Here is a 20,436-nt window from a genome sequence, read left to right on the forward strand (position 1 = left end):
TTTAAATAGAAGGAATTTTTATTTAGTCGACAGAATATTATTCTGGAATAAATCAACTCAAACCTTAAATAACTTATAATATTTTGCTCTCCATAAAAATATATCCTGTCTAAATTATACAAGTTAGAAATAAAGTAAACGTTAAAAGAACAAACATTCAAATTTCTTTACTCTAATGTAATTTTATATAAAAATAAACTTAAATTTTAAATATCCCAAAAGATTTTGCTCTCCATAAAAATATATCCTGTCAAAATTATACAAATTCAAATATGAACATGGTGCATAACAAACCCTGGAAATATAAATAAAATTTGTTCTTTTCAGCAATAACAAATCAAATCATTCAGTTGTCTTTGCTCTTATGTCATTTTATCAGAGCTGGACGCCTGGCATCTTTTTTTGGCAACAAGTTCGTTTCTGTTTGGTGTGAGGTTCTGTGTTGTGGAGATTCTCAGGATGGACTGCAGGTGCTCATCAGTGAGGCGACTCCTGTGTGCTGTTTTGTTAGTCTTCATGACTGAGAAGAGCTTCTCACACAGATATGTGGTACCAAACATACACAAGGTTCGAGCCGCATGTAGACGGAGCTGGAGCATTTTTGCGGGAATGGAGTGAATAAACTGTGCGGGCCGTGCAGTATCGACTTTGCCTTCAGTGTGCCATTACACTGCAGCTCAATCACCTCCATCTGAATCTGCACAGGTGCAGTTTCCACATCGACGGCAAATGGGTTGCGAAACAACTCAAAATTCTTTTTTTGTTCTTCAAAGCCACCAAAGTGCCGTGCGAACTCAGTGCGCAGTGCACTCAGTTTATCAGCAAAGTGCGTATTTGGGAACACCGTAGTGCCGACTTGGTTCAACATTACTTGGCAACAGGAAAAGTGGGGCAAGTTGCACTGGTGCATTTGTGTCTCCATTAAAAGTAGCTTTCACTTGAAATCACTTTGTGATTTTGCACGGTAAAAACGCATGCTGAAGCGTCAGATTCTTCTTTAACTCTTCTGCTTTCTGTATCTTGTGCATTGCATTCAGGTCTTTCAGGTTATCTTGATGTTTTGTCTCATAGTGCCGTCTTAGATTAAATTCTGTAATTACAGCCACATTAGCTCCACAAATGAGACACATGGGTTTACCGCAATGTCAGTAAACATATACTCAGCCTCCCATCGGTTTTTAAAGGCTCTATGTTCAGAATCACCTTTTCTCTTTGGCATTGTGTGGGCTAGCTTCGCAATAACTTGCAGCATCATAAGCTAGACTTGATTAACGCGGTAAGTGTTCGGCAAGGCAGCTGAAGCGCTGCATTATGGGATCTGTAGTTTATTGTGTTACCAGCGCTTCATATCCCCAGGCCATTAATAACAATAATATATAAAATGATCTCGCGGCGGATATAATTACACGGGCGGATGTGGCCTGTGGGCCTTGAGTTTGACACATATGGACTAAATAGAACTTGAAAAGATATATTTTTTCAAATGTGATCGCAATTCAGATCGAGTTGACGCACTACAGTACATCGAGCCAGCGTGCTATTGTGGTTTTGCCTGCGTGCCTCAATAAGTTACCTCCCTCGCTCTTACTTTTTACCGCTCATCTAATGAATACACGGAGTATGGCTTTACCAAAACAATCATTGATTGCGAATAAAGTATCCATTATTCATAAAGCTTCAATTGGTGATCTGTCTTTCGGCGTTAACCGCATATTTTTTCATACGTCTCAAACCAAGGGGATGCGAGGCTAAAATGAATCGTGAAGCGCGCGTACATACTCAGTGCTTCCTCTCTCAGGAATTGAACCTCGGACAACGGCGCTAGAGGCGAAGCCTCTACTATTGCACCACGGCATGTGGTTTGTCTATTTGAGCGTAGCAGTGTAATTCGGTTTTTGTTCAGCACTCTTTGGAACTGTTGCTTTTTGTCTGCGCACTGCGTCAGTTCACGTGAGCCGCTGAATATGGTTTTATATGTTACTCGCTCGCTTCTAATTGTTTCGCTGCCTTTTTAATTATATAATGTATGTCTTCATCAGCGGTTTTTGGAGCTCTTCCTGGTTTTCTACGTACTGCGTGATTACGTGGGAGGCGTGATGATGTCACATGAAACTCTGCCCCCCATGGCTTTCGAGCTCAACTCCATTACAGTATATGGAGAAAAATAGGTTCCAGTTATGACCATTACGCGTAGAATTTCGAAATGAAACCTGCCCAACTTTTGTAAGGAAGCTGTAAGGAATGAGCCTGCCAAATTTCAGCCTTCTACCTACACGGGAAGTTGGAGAATTAGTGATGAGTCAGTGAGTCAGTCAGTCAGTCAGTCAGTCAGTGAGGGCTTTGCCTTTTATTAGTATAGATTAATTAACCAAAGCAGACACCAAATCAAGACATGAAAAACACTTCCAGGGTTATGGACATCTGAGACTTCCACTATTGACCTCTGGTTCCACGCATTTTGGACTAGTGAACTCAACATTTGGATTATTCTTCACAGTACTTCAGTAAAAGGAAAATACATCTCATGAAAATAAAGGAAATAATATAAAATGGAGCAAAGCTGAATGATACAAAGAGTAAAATAAAGAAAAAGGTAGTCTGCATTTGTAGACATTTCTCATTTTTGATAAATGATTTTCCTTGGCCCATTTTCATTCTTACTATTTTTTAGTTTCAAGGTATCAGTATAATACCAACATTACACATTAGCTTATTAGTTTGAATAAAACATTAATTTAAAAATGCAAAGACATGCAAATGAAGTATGTCACTGCCTGACAGCACAAGTTAAGGCAGGATCTATATATATAATTCACTAAGGCAAGACAACCATGGAAAGCACGCCGGAAGGGGCGTGGATTCACTGAGCCGACAAGTAAGACACCTATGGCGCACACAGGAAGGAGCCACGCCCACCAACTCCTGGCACCTCCAAGCCACGTTGACTGTTCACAGAGGCAAGTTTCTCGCGGCGGTGAATAGCCATATGCAGTGTGTAAAGCGGTTTGCGAGGGATATCCCATGGGATCCTTAAAACAATCCTTTCCAACTGAGGTTAAAACACAATGAAGTAAGCAGTCTTTAAAAAACAAGTTTTCGGTTAGGACGCACGACCGCGTGCACCATAGCAAACTGTTTTACACGCTACATACAGCAATTTGCATCCGCAACAAACATGCGTCTTCTTTACTCACGGACAATTATATGTTGCTCTCTCCAGAGTTCCATCTTTTCATTCACTTTCTGTTGTATCTGGTGTTCAACCATCAATAAATAATTATGTGGCGTTTGTTATGCCGCGGCTTCACTATTGTGTTGTATTTTGCTCTCTCTAGAGTTCCATCTTTTCATTCACTTACTGTTGTATTCTCACACCAACCCGTTTTAGACAACCGTGTCTTTCCATAAGTGTTTAGCATTCAATTAATAATTATGCATGAGATTGAGCGTGTGTCTACCCGGCGCAGAGAGGCGTGGGTAAGCTGTTGAACCCCATTCGGGCTGCAAACCGTGGAATTCCCACTAAGTGCGACTCATACGCTCCCAGTGGTTGCGTCCCTACCCTTTGTGCACACCACCCTCCCACCTCACGACTACGTGTCTTGGTGGATTATATATAGAAAAGCAGCCAAAACCGCACAGAGCAATGAAACGTCTACGTGAGTCACAGATGCATCTGGACTGTGTAAAGACGACAGCAACTCCAGTGACGAGTTGGAGGTGGGCACATGAGCGGGCAGTGCATACTGAACGAGAAATCAGAAGACTAGCATGACAGAGGGAGCTGAATGCACGTCCTTCTCCTCTCCTTCCGTTCCAATCTCCGCGCCTGAGCACAGTGCACTCGCATCCCTCCGTCTGGCAGGAGAAGGCGCGATGAGGGTCCGCCAGTTTTCAGTCATGGACGATTGTGTGTTGGTTCGTTCCGTGCATTGTTACAATGTTGCTTTTCTTGCTGATTTATAACATTACCGATTTTTCAAATGTTAATTTTCTCCCTGTGCTTAAAAATCATTAAAAAAATCGGCCTAATTATGCGGCATATGGTACGCCGTGGGTTGGCTAGTAAGCTTCTAATAAAGCAGGATGAAACAGCAAGTTAGTAGTAATTTGAAAGCTATTATGATATATTGTATGTTAACCAGTAATATTTAAAACAGTATTACCATAAACAGGGCTATTAAAGGATACAGATTTATTAGGAAACCTACTGTACTTGTCATGCAAGTCAAAATATTCATCAATAAGGTAAAAAGCAGAAAGGCATATGCAAAATATAGGGCCTAGTTCTGTTAGCATGTAAAGACATCAATCTCAAGAAAGGTCTAAATCTGGGCATATATCGTACAGCCAGAAAAGGAAACTGACTTGGATGTAACCAAAGTGTTTGTTGAAATGTTACATTTAGAACACAGCTGGTTAAAAAATGTACTCTCACTATCCAAGACTGGTTTCAAAATGTATGCAGTATTTTATTGAGCATTTCTTAGAGAGAAGATATATGAATGGTTTATAAAAGAGCAATTTACAATATTACCACCTTGAAATTTTACGTTCACCAATGCCAGATTCTTACTGAGTGGTAAACTACCACATCATACTGTGTTTATGGACGTTTCTAGATATTCACAAATAATGGATAGCCCAGGAACAAATGTGAAAGAAAGAATACACAAAAGGAGTGAAAATAATAAACAGTAAGGCCTCTGAACTCCCTAAGCACACAAAGGATGACAGACTACCCCAAAGAGTGGCTTGTCTACATAACCACTAACATAATCCTCTGTTTACCAGACTGATTCACTCATCACACTTCCTCAACCTCTCCAAACTTGTGGTCTCCCTTCTTCCCCTCCTAATTGTACTGGCTGAAAGGGTATTTTATGCTCAGATGCAGGAATCACTATTCAAAGGCATTTTAATGTCCTTAAGGAACATATACTAACATTACCAGGATTCCCTTTAGGCTTATAAAGTGTGACAGGGGAATTCCAAGAAATTCAAAGAAATTAAAGGAACACTTTTTGATCAGAGTATAGCATCAAGTCAATGAAAATTCTGGGATATTTATCTCGTTAGTTAAGTAGCAGAGAGGGGATATTTATCTCGTAAGTTAAGTAGCAGAGAGGGTTGTTAATCAGTTTCAGCTGCTTTGGTGTTATGTAACTAACGACAGGTGCATTAGAGGCACAACAATGAGACGACCCCCAAAATATGAATGGTTTACCAAGTGCAGGCCACTGACATTTTTCTCTCCACAGTGTTTGTTTTTTCGTTAGTTTTGTATTTGGCTGAGGTCAGTGTCACTACTGGTAACAGGAGGTGATACCTGGACCCTACAGAGGTTGCACAGGTAGTCCAACTTCTCCAGGATGGCACATCAATATGTGCCATTGCCAGAAGGTTTGCTGTGTCTCCCTGCACAGTCTCAATGGCATGGAAGAGATTCCAGGAGACAGGCAGTTACTCCAAGAGAGCTGGACAGGGCTGTACAAGGTCCTTAACCCATCAGCAGGACCAGAGGAAGGAGGAACAGGATGAGCACTGCCACAGCCCTACAAAATAACCTCCAGCAGGCCACTGGTGTGAATGTCTCTGACTAAACAATCGGAAACAGACTTCATGAGGGTGGCCTGAGGGCCCGACATCATCTAGTGGGACCTGTGGTCACTGCTTGGCACCATGGAGCTTGATTGCATTTCCCATAGAATACCAGAATTGGCAGGTCTACCACTGGCGCCCTGTGCTTTTCACAGATGACAGCAAGTTCGCCCTGAGCACATGTGACAGATGTGAAAGGGTCTGGAGAAGCTGTAGAGAATGTTATGCTGCCTGTAAGATCACTCAGCATGATTGGTTTGGTGGTGGGTCAGTGATGACCTGGGGAGGCATATTCATGGAGGAATGCACAGACCTCTACAGCCTAGACAATGGCACCTTGACTGCCATTAGGTATTGGGATGAAATCCTTGGACCCACTGTCAGACCCCATGTTGGTGCAGTGGGTCCTAGGTTCCTCCTGGTGCATGTCAATGCGTGGCCTCATGGGGCGAAAGTATGCAGGCAGTTCCTGGAGGATGAAGAAATGGATACCATTTAATGGCCCCCACACTCACCTGACCTAAATCCAATAGAACACTGCTAGGATATTATGTTTCGGTCAATCCAACTCTGCCAGTTTGCACCTCAGACTGTCCAGGAGCTCAGTGATGCCCTGGTCCAGATCTGGGAGGGGATCTCCCAGGACACAATCTGCCATCTCATTAGGAGCATGCCCCGACGTTGTCAGGCATGCATACAAGCACGTGGGGGTCATATAAACTACCAAGTACGATTTTGAGTTGCTGCAGTGAAATTTCCGCAAAATGGACTAGCCTGCAGCATTATTTTTTCACTTTGATTTTCGGGGTGTGTTTGAATTCAGCCCTCTGTAGGTTGATAACTTTTATTTCCATCAAATAATGTGGCATCCTTTTGTTCCTAACACATTACCCAGTCCATATCAGTATAGATATCCAGCAGGATTTTTCTCCCATTGAGATCTGACATGTTTTCAAAGTGATTTTTTTATTTTTTTGAGCAGTATATAAAGCACAGGTGTTACACTAAGATCCTGGATAGCTATGGTGACTGCAGGTTTTCTTTCTACCACTTTCTTAACTAGTAACAAATTACTGCCGCTACAACTTTGTGTTCATGAGTGACTTGCTTTTTAAGATTCAGAAATCCTAATTACAGCCAGCAGTTAAACATCAATTCGGTGGAAAGCAACCCAACAGATTACCAGCTACCTTGATCCCATTTGCACTTCTGTGTCTATAGCACTAAACATAAGAGCACATCCTGCCATCTCTGGAAAGAAGGATGTAATATTGAATGGATGTACAGTGCTTATAGCTGTATGTGCAAAAGGATGAAAAAATAACATATGTTTACATGTTGTTGTGATGTGAGATTTTGCATATAACTTGGTAAATGTTTTGTATATCTTTATTTATAATTTAGGCAAACCAATGTAATTTAGTATTACTTTGGCGAGAGGTATTCGTGTTTGCCCCATCCCCCTTTACAACTTTCTATTTGTAATTTTATGACAGGATTTGGGGAGGGATGTGTCTTAAACCAGTTTGATGAGTATTTCTCTGCTAAAGTCTTTTAACCCCCCTGCAAGGAAGTCGGGATGTTTAACATATGGTTTTGAACCAGGAGATAAGATGTTCTATTTCACCCATTGGTCTGAAGTATGACAGTCTGGATTGGCTGGAGGGGTTGGACAGAAAACCTATAAATTTGCTTGCTCAACCACATTCTCCCTCTCTAACCAACATATGATGAAAAAGCATCTCTCTTGCTAACCTGTGATGATGTAGAAGTATCTTTCTCTTGTTAACAACTGATGAAGACCATCACACCATGTAATGACAAGAACAGCACAATGAAGAGCACAGCTTCAGCTATATTGAGACAGGCTTGAGGCCTGTTCTGAAGAAGGCTGAGCACTAATGATGCCTTAACTAGAGACATTTTAAGTAACTACAAGTCTTTGTGCCACCCGAGTTACACATCACCATTTAATCAGGTTGTATGGTTGCCAATATTCAAATGTACTTTGCATTGTTATTATTTATGAATATTATCAGTAATACATTATTTTATGTGTAACTTAACTCCTGCTTGTCTTTTTACTACATCTAATTGCCTGAGGTTATAGATATAGAAGGGAAGGTGGGGTTAAGTTATATACAATAATACCTTATAAACAGTGGTAAGTCTGTAAGATTAGGTATTCTAAGGCTACATGTTAATAATACAATAGGGGTAAGTACAGCAAAATATATTACTCTACCAAGATAAAACACGTTTTATTGGATATGATGTATATACTTGCATGCTTATATAGCATACTTGAGCACAAACAGAGTAAACACTATCTTCATTCATAGGAATTAATTGTCCTTGCTTTTCGACATCAAGAAATAAATCCAGTTTTACAATAATTTGTTCTCTAATGACAGAAGGTGGCTTAGCTTGTTGTGATTACACAATACATTTTTCATTACAGTATTTTATTGTGAAAAAAGTAGTTAATTCCTGTTAAATGCTGGCGATTTTTACAGTGCGGAGTGAGAAAGCAAAAACAGGATTTTAGAAAGTTTTGCAAATTTATTAAAAATTTTAAAAACTGATATCACATTGACCCAAGTATTCAGACCCTTGGCTATGACACTTGAAATCTGGCTCAGGTGCAGCACATCCTATTTATTATTATTCAGATGTTTGTACTCCTTGTTAGGAGTCTACCACCTGTGGTTAATCCAACTGATTGAACGCGATTAGGAAAGGTGTAAACCTGTCTATAGAAAGTCCCACAACTGACAATATGTACAAGAGTAAAAACCAAGCCATTAGGTTGATGGAAATGCAAGCTGAAAAGTTCAGTATAACTCAAAAGTTGTCTTACTGACTTAACTCACTCATCAATAAAAAAAAAAAAATACTAATATTATAAATTTGAAATTTGGCACCAAGTATCTAGTAAGAAAGGGCATTTTAATATTTAAGTATTTACAGGTAAACTCCCTACAACAGAAAAACTAAATACCCTAAAATAAGACTTTGACAGATGTAATTGAAATTTGGTAACGTTATGGATAAGACAGCTACTGACCGGGCAAACTGCAGCATTAGCCAATTGGATACACGAACAACTGAGGAAGAGGTGGTGTCCTGGTGTCTACAGCCAGTTATGAAATAAAAGAAGAAAATATGGCAAAGTTCAAGGAAGAAGGTCAGTGGTCAGCAAGCATGCTATTAACCTCAAATGCCGGCATAAGGCACTATGGCTGCGAGTAGGTGTTGCTTCACTGGAAGCAAAAAGGGAGTAACAGAGAAGTATAGATGGAAGTGGTGTCCTTCTAGTCAAGATCAGTCAGGAGTGATGCAGTGGCATCCAATAGGGCGTTTTTGTCCATCATATACAACATAGCCCCTGATCAATGTTACGCTTTTATCTAAATGTACGTGAAAGCCCTAAGGGATACCACACCCTCAATTTTATATACATGTAATATCTCATGCAGCAATCATAGACAGAGCTTTGACGCCGATACTTGAAATTCTAGAAGTGCACCTGGACCAACAGAATCAGTTTAAACTTAACTGGCCGCCCACAATCTATTTCTCTGCAATATACATTTGCACTTGCAGATTTTTGAAAGGAGACCTTTGCCACTTACCTTCAAATTAACATGTGCCTCTGGTTTATATTGCAGGGGGATGCCCCACTCCCCTGTTCTCCACATTTTTTTGCATTAGTGCTTGTAGTGGGCTAGCAGATATCATTTTTTTTGCTTTTGATTACTGGCACTTTTAGATGTATACCAACAGTGTTTTCTAGCATACTGGCTCTCACCATGGTTATCAATTTCACTCTGTCCACCTACAGTCCCCAGATATGGTGCTCTAAAGGACTATGAAGGGAAATGTGCCCAGGAACTTTTGTAAGACAACTGGCCTCAGTTATAGTGCAGATGGTTAATCGGGTGTATCAGAAACACCATGAAAGCAAGTGCTTGTCTGTTTATATGGCATGTGTTAGTCGCCCTCCACACCCCACAGGGAAATATTAGTGTCAAGCAGTGGGTTATAGTTTTTAAGGCTTAGGACCTACAATTTCAAATCCTACTACTAACAACTGTGTGACCATGAGAATGTTAATTCACCTGCCTCTGCTCTATCTGGAAAAAACAAAGATGGAGTGTAAAATTAGGCGCACACTACATAATGTTTTCCAGCATTTATGGACAGCTGTGGAGCACACCCTTGATCACAGTCCTGTAATGGGACATCCTCAGTGACTCAGTCAAAGTGCCCTCCAACTCACCACAACAGTCTTAAATTACAAAAGTGGGCTCATGTGTGTGCAAGACAGTTGACAAGAAAAGAGTACTCAGCCAGGAATTTAATGCATAAAGAAGATATAAATCAAGATAGGTTATGTTCACACTGTATACATTTGCCATACCAGAAAATGAATTTCCTAGGAAAAATTTGGAATAGTATGTTATTTTAATCACTATATTATAGGGATATAAACACACTAAAACAACACAAAAGAATACACTTAAAATAAGACACAAAGAAAGGAACTCTGAGGAAACATTGAAAGAGTTTAATATTTTCAACCATAGTGAAATGAGGTTAAAAGCAGAGAATAAGGATTTTTTTTTTAGAAAATCATGACAGGAGTAAGCCAGGTGAATTACAGGCATTACTTATTTAACGATGACTTGGAAGCACAGAGAGAAGTTATTTAAGAGTAAATTTACTTAAGAATATTGAAGACATGGAGCAAGTTATCTAGAATTGGGGTCCAATCTGAGCCAATAATTAAGATTTGAAAATGCTAAACACTAAACATATGCATTTGATTTGTTGTAGGTTAAAAGTTCTGAGACATGCTTGTACATTCACTTTTCACAATTTTTTTTTCTAATACATCATTTATTAAACTTTAAAATACTCTGAAGATTATGGCAATCATGTTAAACAAGGAAAAAGTACATATTTTGAACTTCAATACAAATAAAGGTAAGCCAGTGGAGAGCCCAGAATCCATAGGTCATCAGAATATTTTTCAACATCTAAAATCATCTTTAACACAACTAAAAAACATGTTTTTCTCAACCTTATAAATGTGGACATCAATCAGTACTTTTGTTACTGTCTATTGGCTTTTCTTTCAGACAGGAAACAGATGGTAAAGCAGAACACCACAATCTGCAAGTGACTTACAGTGTTGTACCTCATCAAACACTAATTTATTTTGTGAAGGCAAATTTCATAGTGGAATCTATAATAATGTCAATGTTTGCTGATAGCACCATTCTTGTGGGCCTTATGATAAATTATCACTTTGATTATGAGCTAATTTGAAATGAGTTCATTCAACTCGCTGAACAATGTATACCAAGTAATCTGGTTTAATGTCAAAAAAACAAAAGATTACAGGTAGTTGTAGGTTTTTAGTTAAAGAATTCTGAAGTGCTATAGTGAGACCACAACTTTTTTCTAGAGGTCTGTCAATGAATGCATCATTCCTGGATGGTCTTGGAATGGAAGGTGCCACTTACACCTCTGCTTCTCTCTCACTCCCTTTTTACTTCAAGTGAAGCAACACCTACTCACATGTCAAGGAAATAGAAAAATCAATGGCTGACACTCTTCAGCTGTGGATTCAGCCTACTTTTCTCAATTGAAAGGTAAATGCAGTAAAATAATTATTTAAACTGTTGCACACCAATCATCATCTCTTCAGTCTCCTAACATCATGAAAACAGCTTGGATCAAGACAACTGAATTTAATAACAGTACATACCTTCAGAAAGAAACGTACATTACCTTAAAAACTTTACCTTTTAACTTATATGGTAATATTTTATCAAGATATTTGTTTGGGGACTGTTTGTGACAAGAAAATACTATATTGTACATGTTATCGGTTCATTTACATATTTATTAATGTAATTATTTTAACACTTTTCTTCCACCAACAGTTTTATTGTAACGTATGGCGCTTTTCCACTGCATAGTACGGCACAGCACGGTTCAGTACAGCTCACCTTGGTTCGGCTCAGTTCGCTCGGTTTGCGCTTTCGACTGCAGTTTAGTACCGCTTTAGAGTGGGCGGGATTATTCACGTGTCGTTATAGTTGCGCCGCTTCTACTGCCGTGACATCATCGTAAACGCGCCACAAACAAACACATTTTTCTTAATTTTTTTTTAACTTGTCCCTACACTGTTTGTAAGTCCGATGGTAGCCGTGTGCGCCCAAGAGCTTAGCGACCTCCTGAAAACTTTTTCATTCCGCGCCGCCCCATCCAGCTCTCGCTGGATCCGCCTCGCTACCAACGAGGAACGTCTGTACTTCCTCAATAGACCACGAAACAGACATTTTTGGTTGAAACAAAATGGTGCGTCCGAACCTTCGCTGGCTGTGCTAAAAATCTAGCGGGTCTGTTGTGTCTCGTGTCGCAAGTTCAGTGACGCAGTAATGACGATTTTCTCCGGCCAATCAGTGACCAGCAGAGTTTACACGCCACGCTTTGGTAACGGTTCGGCGCGCTTGGAACCTCGGCTGAGGTGGTACTAAAAAAAGGACCAGGTACCAGGTACTGTTCCCAGTGGAAAACCCCCCAAAACTGAGCTGAACTGAACCATGTCGTGCCGTACTATGCAGTGGAAAAGCGCTATAAGGCAAAATACAAATTTTACACAGAAGTGAATCCCCCTGGTTAAACCAAGGATAAACTTATCAAGCAAAGAAAGCATGAACTGTTTATTTTGTGCACTGTACCTTGTTGGGTTAAGTGTGGAAACTGCAGTTCTCAGACAAATATAAAGAAGACAAACTTCTTCTTTCTAACCTTTGTGTTCTTTATGGATCTACAGTTACAGTCCCTAGCAAAAGTCAAACAAATATGGCTTTGTTAAAGAGCTATTTTTCCCTAGCTCGGAGTATGCATTGTTTTCTAGCTTAAATATATCCGAGAAGAACAAATGCCACCTCAGAATTGACCACATAAACAGTGTGCATGTGACTGGGTTTGCCTATTTAATGATGAAATCAACACTTGTGTCACTTTTACACCAGCCAAAGCCTGTTGCTCATTTTAAATCCAGTATCTGTTTTCCTCAATAGAGTTTGTGAAATTACTTGCGATACTTCATGGATCTAGCTGCAAATTCAGGATACAGGTATGTTCCATATGTGGATCTCTTTTTTCCTTGTCCCTGCATATCCATAAAAAACTTGGAACCAGCCATTATCTTTCATCATAAATGCAACAGAATAACAATCACATAGTAATCGTCACATCCAGCTAGCTCCAATCACATCACAAGCTCCAAACTAGAAATGCAAAACAATGGATGCTGAAATTAATCTATACCATAGCTATTTCCCAGAAAAAAACACCACAGACTTTAAAACATCAGTCATATCACTATTTATTCTAAAAATAATAGCAAAGATAATGTTTCTTCTCTTTTGAGAGAAATGGTTAAGCAGAAGCTCAAAGTTGTTTTTCTTTAACTGGATCCTAAAGACCCGACAAAATATTAATAACTACAAGGTGATTGCCTCGATCTCTTAGTGGTGACAAATACCGTATGTATGCTCTACAAGAGCATATTGTTTGATATTAGTAAAACAATGCACTGGAACAGCACTAAAGAAAGTGGGTTCCAAGCTCTGTGGGACTAACAAAGCCAAAACAAAGCTTTACTGAGATAAGCAGGTACAGAATTATATCAGGCCTCTACAAACTCAAAACTGTGCCTTAAACCAGGAACCCACAAACAATTAGCAAGCAGACACACTTTGTTTTTTGTTTTTTTTTTTAGGGCCTATTAATGAATTTCTATTATAACATTCAAATGTCTCATCCTTTACTCTGAAGTCAGAATAGGAAAAGACATTATATAGATGAAAATCAATTTACATAAAATTAAATTGCAAGGCCATATAGCCTAATCATACACACCACTTTCGTTTCATCTCATTATATCTGGTGCTCCAACAATATTTCAACATCATTTCATGACCACAACCTTTAATTTGATATTAACAATGTCCCATTGGAGAGAAGCTTACAACTGAAAGAAAGAAAGCAACATTAAGAGGAGACAATGCCCATTGGGTTCAACTCACATGGTCTCTGTAGCACTCATTTTTCCCAAAAGGAAAGCAAATGTAGGTCCTATAATAAGAAATACATTAGTTCATTTATTACCATAGTACTACACAGTTTGGATTATCTTCTTTTTCACATTTTATAACTTTTTACTTAAAAACACCAAACCATTAAATGTTTTAATAAACTGCATAGTCTTCAACACTCAACAAAAGACAAAAGTAACATTTTTTAAGCAAATCAAACATTAAAATAAATCTTAAGTAATTTTACTCCCATTTAGAGCCATCCAAAATGCAAATCTATAGAAAAAAAATTCCAACAAGTTAATTTATCTTTATATTAAACTTATCTATATTTTAAGCCAGAAGTTATTATGTGTGTGTTTGGCTGGCTGTCTGTTTAGTGAAGTTTTAATTTTCATAATAACTTAAATTTTCAATAACATACATCTATCTAGATTTCCTATTAGAAAGGATATGGAGCATGCAAACACAAGGCACTAACTTTAAATTCTCAACACTAAGCATCTCACAAAGATGCACATTCCCATTAAGTTTTATAACAGTTTCACAGCATCCAACTATTTAGTTGTTCTTGCAGTTTAATACTCTCTTGCTGCCCAGGCCCACTATTTTGCTTAAACATGTACATCTGTCATTTATATACACAGCATGTCTTGTACTTGTCCCATCTCTTGATTACCAGGTACTATTCGTAGCTTTAATTTGGAGCAACCACTGCTATATAGGTGCAAAAACAGAGTTCTAGTTTCTTCAGTCCCTGCTGATCAGATGTACAGCATGACTTCCATTTGCAAACATCTTTACCGAGCAGGTGCACCGCAGGGATTTCATTTCTTCTGCCACGGAGAATCAGGTGCTGAGCGCGGCTTCAATCTGCATTAGTATCTAACGACCAGGTGCAAACATTCTACCCGTTTGCATCAGTCATTAATGGCTTCCATTAGTTCGTTTTCGACAATCTGATGCACAGCGTGTATTCCATTTATATTATCCCCAACTGTTAGAAGTACACAGTAGACTTTTTTGTTAACATTAGTCCTTCATGACTATATACCATAACCACCTTAATAATGTCGTCTGATGAGCACAGCTGACAATGAGCAATTAGAAACGCCGCCACTGAAGATAACTCTACAACGAACTTTTACGGATGGAAGACAAAATTTTCACTCCGCTCAGTAATGCTTCAACATGACATTACACGTAAACTTTTAATTCTTTAAATTTAAATTGATGCACAAATATTCAGTAGGCAGAATGTGACTCACATCAAATCTACACTAGTTTCAAACTCCCATTAATTAAATACAACAGACCCAAACTTTTACACCTGTCTTTCCCGCGTTTCCTCGAGTCTCGCGAGGTGCTGCCTGTACATAAACTCGCTGCGCAAGCACTCAAACACCCCTATCGCATTAAATAAAAACACCGACACTTTATTGAACGCGGAAGTGTTGCATGACTAATGTACACTTGAGACTTGCAAAGAATAACTCCGTATAAGTCGGGAACCATGGATGTGAAAAGTTGCTTACTTAAAAGTGGAGAATCCGGTGAGTGCTGTCTGGTTACACGTGAAACATCCCTCACGCTAGGGGTCAAACGTGTACACGCTTCTTCCGGTCTGACATTGGTTGAAATGTGGGTATTGTAGTCTTTTGTTTGTATAACACTTAGTCTTAAAGACAATGAACTACAATTCCCACACTACACACGGGTCATATAGTGGTTGGACGGATACTTTTTAGTCGTAGGTGAGAGAGGTAATGTTTCTATGAGCATAGTAATTTCGATGTATTTATTTATTTGCTTATTTATAATGAACTGATTTATTTGGACGTTTTTAAAATGGATTCGTTAGCTTTGAGCCGACGTCTCTTATCCACGATGCAAAAAAGGAGTACGCATAGCTGAAGGGTACGCGATTTACAAGGTGTACATACGTACAGTGTATTGTTACGTTAAAGGCAGCAGGAACTCTCACTGTACTGCCCTACTATTTTTACATGTAATGTTAAAAATCAACACCCCTATCTATACTTGACTGTGTGCATATGGGGCGACACATATATCTTATAAAATCATTGTGTGACTTCTGCCCGGTCAGTTTAATTGCTTGAGTAGTGAGCGCTACTTTCCATCACAAATCCCTTTTATTGTTGGAGGTGAATGTAGACCCTTCTTTACCAATAATGATTGCAGAAGTCAGTGTTTTAATATGTATTTTCTCCACTCTCATTTCCAGGGGGTTGGAGGTGGTGCAACTCGTGCTGCTTAGCAGAAGGCAGAGGAGGCACTAAGCCGACTAAGGGTTCAGAATAAAAACAGTTTTTATCTGTTTGACATCTTCATAAATTTTAAAATTCCAATTAATTCAAGAAGGCATTTTTTGTATAGCAGGCTCTATGTAGGTTGCTTAGTCACACTAACACTATTTTCACGCTAGGCAGTTCATTTAAATGTTTTCTGCTGTTCATTTCTCGTTTAAATATTGAATTTTCAGGGTTGTGAAAATTTAAAATGGATGAGTTAACAGCCTCCCCATCTCCCACCCGTGGGGCTAAAATGGATTTCCCAGAAGACTTTAATCAACTGGAGCTTTTGGACACTCACAGACACTTGATTCCGGTGGGAACACATAGCCTTTGGCCAGAAGAGGAGGAGGAGGATGATGATGATTATCAGGAAGCTGAGCGTGATGAAGAGTGGTACCAGCAAGAGGAAATGAAGAGAGAGAATTACCCAGATCAGCTGTTGCTGTGGGCTTGTGAGAAAAATCGGGTTAGTCTTTTTACTACCTAAATGATTTCTGACAGGAGAGAACTTCATTTTAGGATGCTAAACCGAAAATATAGATGACCAGATTGATTCATCCTTTTATTGTATGGGCCATCTTTTTGCAGTTCAGGGTCACATTGAATAAATCTGTGAGAAAAAATGCACAATAGTGGGTCCACATATTTTGTAAAGACATAGTGTATCTTGAGTAAATTAGTTAGAAAAATTAGTGGAGCAGAGTGCACAAAATAATTTCAGGAAATAATGTTCCACCTCGGAAAGTTTGATCAAAACATTGCACATTTTAGTCCTTAGCCTATCCACTGTGAAAACAGTGTAAGTAGTAACCCATCGTTCTCTCTGTCTTCATCCCTGCAAAGAAGTTAGATTATTAGCTTTAGCTAGAATTCCTAATGAAGCAACACAGTCCCTTATGCACCCACTACTGAACCAAAATAACTTTTAAGACTTTAATATTTGTGCCATTGTAATGCTTGAGTATTCATTATAAAAGACTGTCAATCTAGTCATTAGGAAAATGTAGTCTTTTTCGAAAATATGCAATCAATCTGAATATTCTTTCTGCTCTCTTTCATTCAGCTGTCAACTGTAAAAAGGCTTCTGTCTGCTCATGTGGAACTAGTCAATGTCACAGATGATGATCAGTATACACCACTCCATCGAGCTGCATACAGTGGGCACCTGGAGGTGGTCCAGGAACTGCTTGCACACAATGCCAATATTCATGCAAAAACAGTAGACGGATGGACTCCACTGCACAGTGCCTGCAAATGGAATAATGCCAAGGTGGCTTCCTATCTGTTGCAGTATGGGGCTGACATCAATGCCCAGACCAATGGGTTTCTCACCCCTCTGCACCTTGTGGCTGGCAGCAGCAACTCCCATGAAACTCTAGAATTGTTGCTTATGAACCGGCATTTACAACCACAGTTGAAAAGTAGCAGCAATGAGACAGCATTAGACATTGCCAGAAGGACTAGTCTTCATTACTGTCTTTTTGAAATTGTGGATGCTTGCACTAACTCAACACCTGAGTAGTTGGTGCTTAGTGAACGCTTATCCAAATAACTTATAGTACATAGCAGAGAAGACAGTGAGAGTTACCCTCAACTTTAGAACAGGTTTAAAGTTTTCCTTAATCTCATGCTGCTATAGACCCAGGCATTAGGTTGTGACCGCTTGATGTCTTTGACTTCCTTGGAGATTAAAGAGAAACCTAAACAAGGAAGACTTTGAGTTAGAAACTGCGAAATATTTCTGTTACATAATATTAAAGATAACGGGAAGAGTGTAGCAATTACAGAAAAAGCATTTGGAGAGAATTTTGACATTTGTTTTTGCAGTAATGAGTTTAATTCATTGTATAGTAATTAATGTTGGCTGCACAGTGTATGACACACATTTCCTGCATGATTGCAGTATCTGCATGCTTTTGTTTCAGCTAAGCTATTAATTGAAAGAAAACTCATCCACACCTCTGTAAACCCCAGTTAATTAGATTCATTGTTTTTTCAGATTCTAGGTTCATAAATTGCTCACAATGTCTTGTTAAAATATATATTGTGGTTACTGTTCTATTCTGTTTGTTCCATTTTATTGGCAAGTGAGCTTCCCTATTACATCTTTTATTAGAATTATTTACAGTATAATGCAGACAGTTCTTGCTGTACAGACAGAGAATCTAACAAAGGTATCAAAAACAGCAGTCAAAGGATATAACCTTCTGGTCACTTGGCTTGAGTCTTCATTAATTCAAGAGCTTTCTTGAGCTATAATATTGATTCTGTAGTCTTGTAATTAATTGAATGCGTTAAAATAGTTGTGGATGTACTATACTGTATATGTTTTGAAAGTCAAGAGTTGTATCAGATTTGTTTTTTAATTTTATAAAGATATCAATTCATTTTTTTTTTTTTTATCCTGAAAGGCTTTTTAAGTTCCAGAATTCCTGTCCCTGTAGTAATGGGTGCACGGTAGAAACTGAAACTCGACAGGTCATCAGTCGGTCACAGGGTGTGCTGTCACACATGCACTCACCACGGCCGGACAATCTGAGGGCATGTCTTTGGACTGTGAAAACAAACTTATGCTAACACACTCATTTCAGCACAGAATATTTTATAGCTAGACAGCAAACCAATGCCCCTGCATATTGAGGAGGCAGGAATTCTACCCACTTGGCCATTTAACTTGCACTGAATACAAAAAATGTACCTTTGCATCTGCAAATATGATGAAATAGGAAAAATGGTGCAGAATTAAACAAGAGATTCAGTTAAACACGTACAGGGAACTCTCTTAAGGTTTACAGTAATTGTGAAGAAAGCTTAACGTGTCTAAGAATACTGTTGTCAAGAGCATAAGTAGAGAATTTAGTCACAGTGAAATTGTTTCAAGTTGAGGAGACATACAGACCAGAAATATGTTAATAGTATGTCACACATGTTAAAGCTGTGCTTTCTTTTTTATCAAATATTTATTGTAAAAAATATATATAGGACTGGTGTTGGTTGTATATTATTTATATTATTATTTTGCTCCCTAGGAGAAATAGTTTTAATCCATACTGTTTGTTCAAAATGGACTTAATGTGAGTGAGGTCAGGTTTATATGTTAATATGTTGTGGGGTATGCACTTTGCAAGAGGCACTACACTCGATATTTTTGATTCTACAACCTTTGCTAATTGTCTAATTCTTCAACAGAAGACACCCACATTAAAATAGGTAACAAAGGACAAAACAGAAAAAAAAATACTTCTTTAGCTAAATAGTTGTCAGAGTACTGGACAGAATCACCAAAATCAGAACAAGATTCTTTGGTTGAGCAAAAAAAAATATATAATCTTGGGCAAGAATCTTCTCTGTTGTTGAGGAACTTGGCTCTTCGGCTGTATGAATGTACTTTGGTTTGAAGGAAAAATGTAAAAAGTTTTATACTTAAATAGGGTGTTGATTCCCAAACACACAGCTTATAATGTAAGCAAAATACTTATTTATTTAAATGCAATCTAAATCTCAAAAAACATAGCAAAAATAATGCTAGTAAAGTCACATGACTTTATTCATAGCGACACACACATTATTGCATATCCAGAGCAGTACAGGACGGACTGACATTCTCACCAGGGCTGGTTTCTGCATTGTGCCAATTGCCACAACCCTGTGTTTGAGTTTAAAATATTAATGACAATACTATGTTTTATGTATGTGAAAGATGAAATAATGATAACCCATGCCTTTTAAATATTAAGTTAGGAGTCAAACTGATAATTATTGTTAGAAAATCTAGTCTGAATAGCATATACCTTTATTATTCACTCAAACAGCTTCTTAAACATAGTCAAGAAGTCTTATTCAGTAGTGTAACCTGGAAATTTACTTTACATTCTCAAGATATTCAGTAAAAGCATGAATTTGAGATTGTATAATGTCTCTTGAAACTGTAAAGAGTCCTCCTAAATTCATAACCATTAAAAATAATCTTGATATATTTGTATTGAGCTGTAATAGTGTTATGACTTGGCTGCTAATGTTAATTTTCTGTTGCTTTCCCACTGTGTTTTGATACATTTCTTGATTTTTTTATTTGTTTTTTTGAACATATGGATTTAAAATCCCCCCATTTTTTTCACATAAAAATTCTTAAACATAGTTGAATGATTTATGCGTTGTTTTTGTCACCATTTTGTTTACAGTGGGTGGTGCTGTTTTGTGAAGCAGTTGTTACCACGTACTAACGCGCAGTCAGTGACATCTTCGCCCTATATTTACAAAGGTCACGATGTGCACTTCTGTCTGTCCAGCTGCATGAAACAACTCTGCTCCAAGTGGGCTCATTTTGTTGAAATTTGGTACATTTATTTTTCAGGGTAATTTGTCTGGAAAGTTTAATTTTCACAGAAATGTGTTGCATA

General features: G+C 38.4%; 2 protein-coding genes across 6 annotated transcripts in view; one reads left to right on the top strand and one right to left on the bottom strand.

Annotated features, from left to right (window-relative positions):
- Window positions 1-15,356, bottom strand: part of mre11a (MRE11 homolog A, double strand break repair nuclease) — a 136,740-nt gene extending 121,384 nt beyond the window's left edge. The window contains exons 1-2 of the mRNA XM_039744061.1: window positions 15,257-15,356; window positions 13,713-13,761 (exon numbers count right to left, since the gene is read on the bottom strand). Of these exons, the coding sequence (XP_039599995.1) occupies window positions 13,713-13,732 (20 nt within the window). The 5' untranslated portion in view covers window positions 13,733-13,761; window positions 15,257-15,356. The remainder of the gene's footprint in view (window positions 1-13,712; window positions 13,762-15,256) is intronic.
- Window positions 14,321-20,173, top strand: ankrd49 (ankyrin repeat domain 49). Of its 5 annotated transcripts, none has more exons than XM_039744067.1 (3): window positions 14,321-14,924; window positions 16,225-16,502; window positions 17,100-20,173. In XM_039744067.1, exons 2-3 carry the CDS (start codon window positions 16,242-16,244, stop codon window positions 17,556-17,558), a joined length of 720 nt encoding a protein of 239 aa, XP_039600001.1. In that variant the 5' UTR covers window positions 14,321-14,924; window positions 16,225-16,241; the 3' UTR covers window positions 17,559-20,173. The 5 variants fall into 5 exon arrangements, with proteins under 5 accessions (XP_039600001.1, XP_039599997.1, XP_039599996.1 ...); XM_039744063.1 differs by lacking the exon at window positions 14,321-14,924 and adding an exon at window positions 14,931-15,274; XM_039744062.1 differs by lacking the exon at window positions 14,321-14,924 and adding an exon at window positions 15,421-15,484.
- Window positions 20,174-20,436: the final 263 nt, after the last annotated feature.

The sequence above is a fragment of the Polypterus senegalus genome, chromosome 2 (assembly GCF_016835505.1).
Source record: "Polypterus senegalus isolate Bchr_013 chromosome 2, ASM1683550v1, whole genome shotgun sequence".
Classification (NCBI taxonomy): Eukaryota; Metazoa; Chordata; class Cladistia; order Polypteriformes; family Polypteridae; genus Polypterus; species Polypterus senegalus.